This window comes from Aotus nancymaae, unplaced genomic scaffold (assembly GCF_030222135.1).
Source record: "Aotus nancymaae isolate 86718 unplaced genomic scaffold, 86718_ANA_hifiasm-v0.15.2.pri h1tg000018l, whole genome shotgun sequence".
Lineage (NCBI taxonomy): Eukaryota > Metazoa > Chordata > Mammalia > Primates > Aotidae > Aotus > Aotus nancymaae.
In genome coordinates this window covers 12,029,109-12,031,713 of record NW_026988430.1, presented here as the reverse complement: position 1 = coordinate 12,031,713, position 2,605 = coordinate 12,029,109, and the positions used below count along the sequence as shown (strand labels likewise).

General features: G+C 41.3%; 1 protein-coding gene across 1 annotated transcript; it reads right to left on the bottom strand.

The window, feature by feature from the left end:
• Positions 1-330: 330 nt before the first annotated feature.
• Positions 331-1,942, bottom strand: LOC110569359 (CCAAT/enhancer-binding protein gamma-like). Its single transcript, XM_021676139.2, has one exon. It carries the CDS (start codon positions 1,818-1,820, stop codon positions 1,368-1,370), a length of 453 nt encoding a protein of 150 aa, XP_021531814.2. The 5' UTR covers positions 1,821-1,942; the 3' UTR covers positions 331-1,367.
• Between the last annotated feature and the right edge of the window lie 663 nt (positions 1,943-2,605).

The following is a 2,605-nucleotide window of genomic DNA, read 5'->3' as shown; positions in this document are numbered from 1 at the left end:
TCTCATCTCCAGCCCAGGAACACACAAAAATACCCAAATTTGAGCTAGAACTGTGCTAAGAAAAAAAGAGTGAGAGAGAGAGAGAGAGAGAGAGAGAGAGAAAATGTTGACAAAGACAATCTAAACTACCAACATCGACATGAGCCAGACTCTAGAGAGTCCCTACTTCAGTGACTGCCACTTTTTAGTCTCAACAAAAATGTCAATATCCTGAGTTTTATCAGCATTTTCTAAAATAATTTATGGGACACAAAAGCATATAAATGAATAAACAGAAGCAGTGGTACAAAGTCTGGAAAGCCCACTAACCAGAAAAAGAAATCTCACAAAAACAGTATCAAAAGATGTATTTAAGTGAAATAAATTAAAGGTTAAAACCTTACACTTTCAAGTTTTCTTAGACAATTGTTTTGGGAGACGGTATGGAGTTGATACATTTCTCTAATAGTCACTTGGTTAAGATCAAATACCAGAATGAGCCTTCAAAAGACATTTTTGACTTTAAAAATAATGGCCCCATGGCAGCTAATTTGAACACAAGAGAAACTACCTTCTGAATTAATAGTCCAAACCCTAATCAGCAGCTTGTGTCATCAAACTGTTAAGACATTCTGCTTACTAACTTGGCTGTCAAAATTGTATCCAAAAAAAAACCACTTACTTAATTAGCATCTGCAGAAACTAAAATTTAGGTACACAAGTTTCTCTATACCACTGAGTTGGTTTTTTAGAATAAAATAATGCCAACCTGAGCCCCAAGGTATCCCAAAAATATCATTCCTATGCTTTAGTTTTATTTTTGTGATTAATCTATTTGCTTCCTACATGTTATTTGTATTTTTAAGTCAATTGGCTGCATACTGCCTGTAAGATGTGATGAGGTTTCTTTACTTAACTGGACATCAGTATTCAAAAACTTGTACTTTTGGGGAAAAACAGTACTAATTATGTTAAAACGAAGTTTATGCCATACACAAAATCACACCAAATTACACATTCATTGCTTTCTATAGCTCTAGGAATTTATAATACATAATTTAGAAGAAAATCTCAAATAGATTATCATTTCTTGGGACGTCAGGATTTATTAAAAACATCGGGATCCTGGATATTTTGTTTTTACCATATACCTTAACATTTGCGGGATTCTGATCCCCACAAAAATCTCTATCATTTAAAACCAGATATTCAAATTACAGGCTACCAGTTTTAGCTAATCAACTCTTCAGTGCTGATCCTAAAAAACAGCCTCCAATGGGTCTCTGAATAATGGAAAAGGACAACTTTCAGCCATTGACATGAATGGTGTCGGCGGTCACACCTTTAACATTCAAGCCACAAGTTGTGAAATCTGGAAAGGGTGCGATCTACTGTCCTGAACTGTCGGCATCTGCTGTCGTATTTTCAGTGCTAATGGACTGTACGTTGTCTGCAAGGTTGTGTGCATGCTCAAGAAACAAATCTTTGAGTACACGTAATTCCTTGGTCAGCAATTTGATTTTTGCTTCCAACCGTTCATTCTCTTCTTTGAGCTGATTCACTCTCTGCAGTGTGTCTTGTGCTTTCTGCTTGCTTTTCAAGCGGCTCTTTTTCACAGCCATGTTGTTCCTCTCTCGGCGCTGCCGATACTCGTCACTGTTTCGATCCATGGGCGAGCTCTTTTTGCTCTGCTTGCTGGGAGCCACGGCTTTGCCTCCTCCCCCAGGGCCAGCAGGCACCAGCTGAGGGACTTGCTGTAAGCCGCGGGCATGTGCCTGGGTATGGATAACACTAATTCCGTCCACCCCTGGAGTGCTGTTTGGCTGCGATATCTTGCTCATTTGGCCACTCTCCCTTGCCGACACAGAGCAGGCAGAAATGAGGGCAAGGTGATCAATGGTTTCCACGCTAAGCTGCCAAAAAATCTTCACATGTACCTGCGCCTCCAACCCGCCCGCCCCCAGGCGGCCTCCACTCCGAGCGGCCCCGCACGGCGCGGCCCTAGCCGACCCAGGCCTCACAGCCCGCGAGTCAGCGAGGAGGAGAGACGGTTACGAAACCGGTAGCCTCCGCCCGTTACGCAGCCGCAGCCTCCGCCCGTTACGCAGCCGCAGCCTCCGCCCGTTACGCAGCCGCAGCCTCCGCCCGTTACGCAGCCGCGGCCACCGGCTTCCCAGCCGCGCCGGGGCCGCGCCTCTTTTTTTTTTTTTTTTTTAAATTGTATTTTAATTGTGTGCTTTGTGAGTATTTCTAAAGGTGATTCCTAATACTTTACTAATTGAAGAAGACTAGCAAGTAGTGTAAAATAGTGAAAACATTCATTTAGAAAAATGAATTCTGGTGTGTTTATGGTAAAAAGTCAGTACAGGTTTCAACAGCACAGGTCCACTTATATGAGGATTTTCTTCTGCCTCTGCTATCCCTGAGACAGCAAGACCAACCCCTCATCTCCCTCCTCAGCCTACTTAACATGAAGATCTTCGTGATAATCCACTTCTACTTAATAGTAAATATATTTTATCTTCCTTAGGATTTTCTTAATATATTTTTTTCTCTAGCTTACTTTCTTATAAGAATATAGTACACATGTAACATACAAAACATGTTTTTTTTTTTTTTTTTTTTT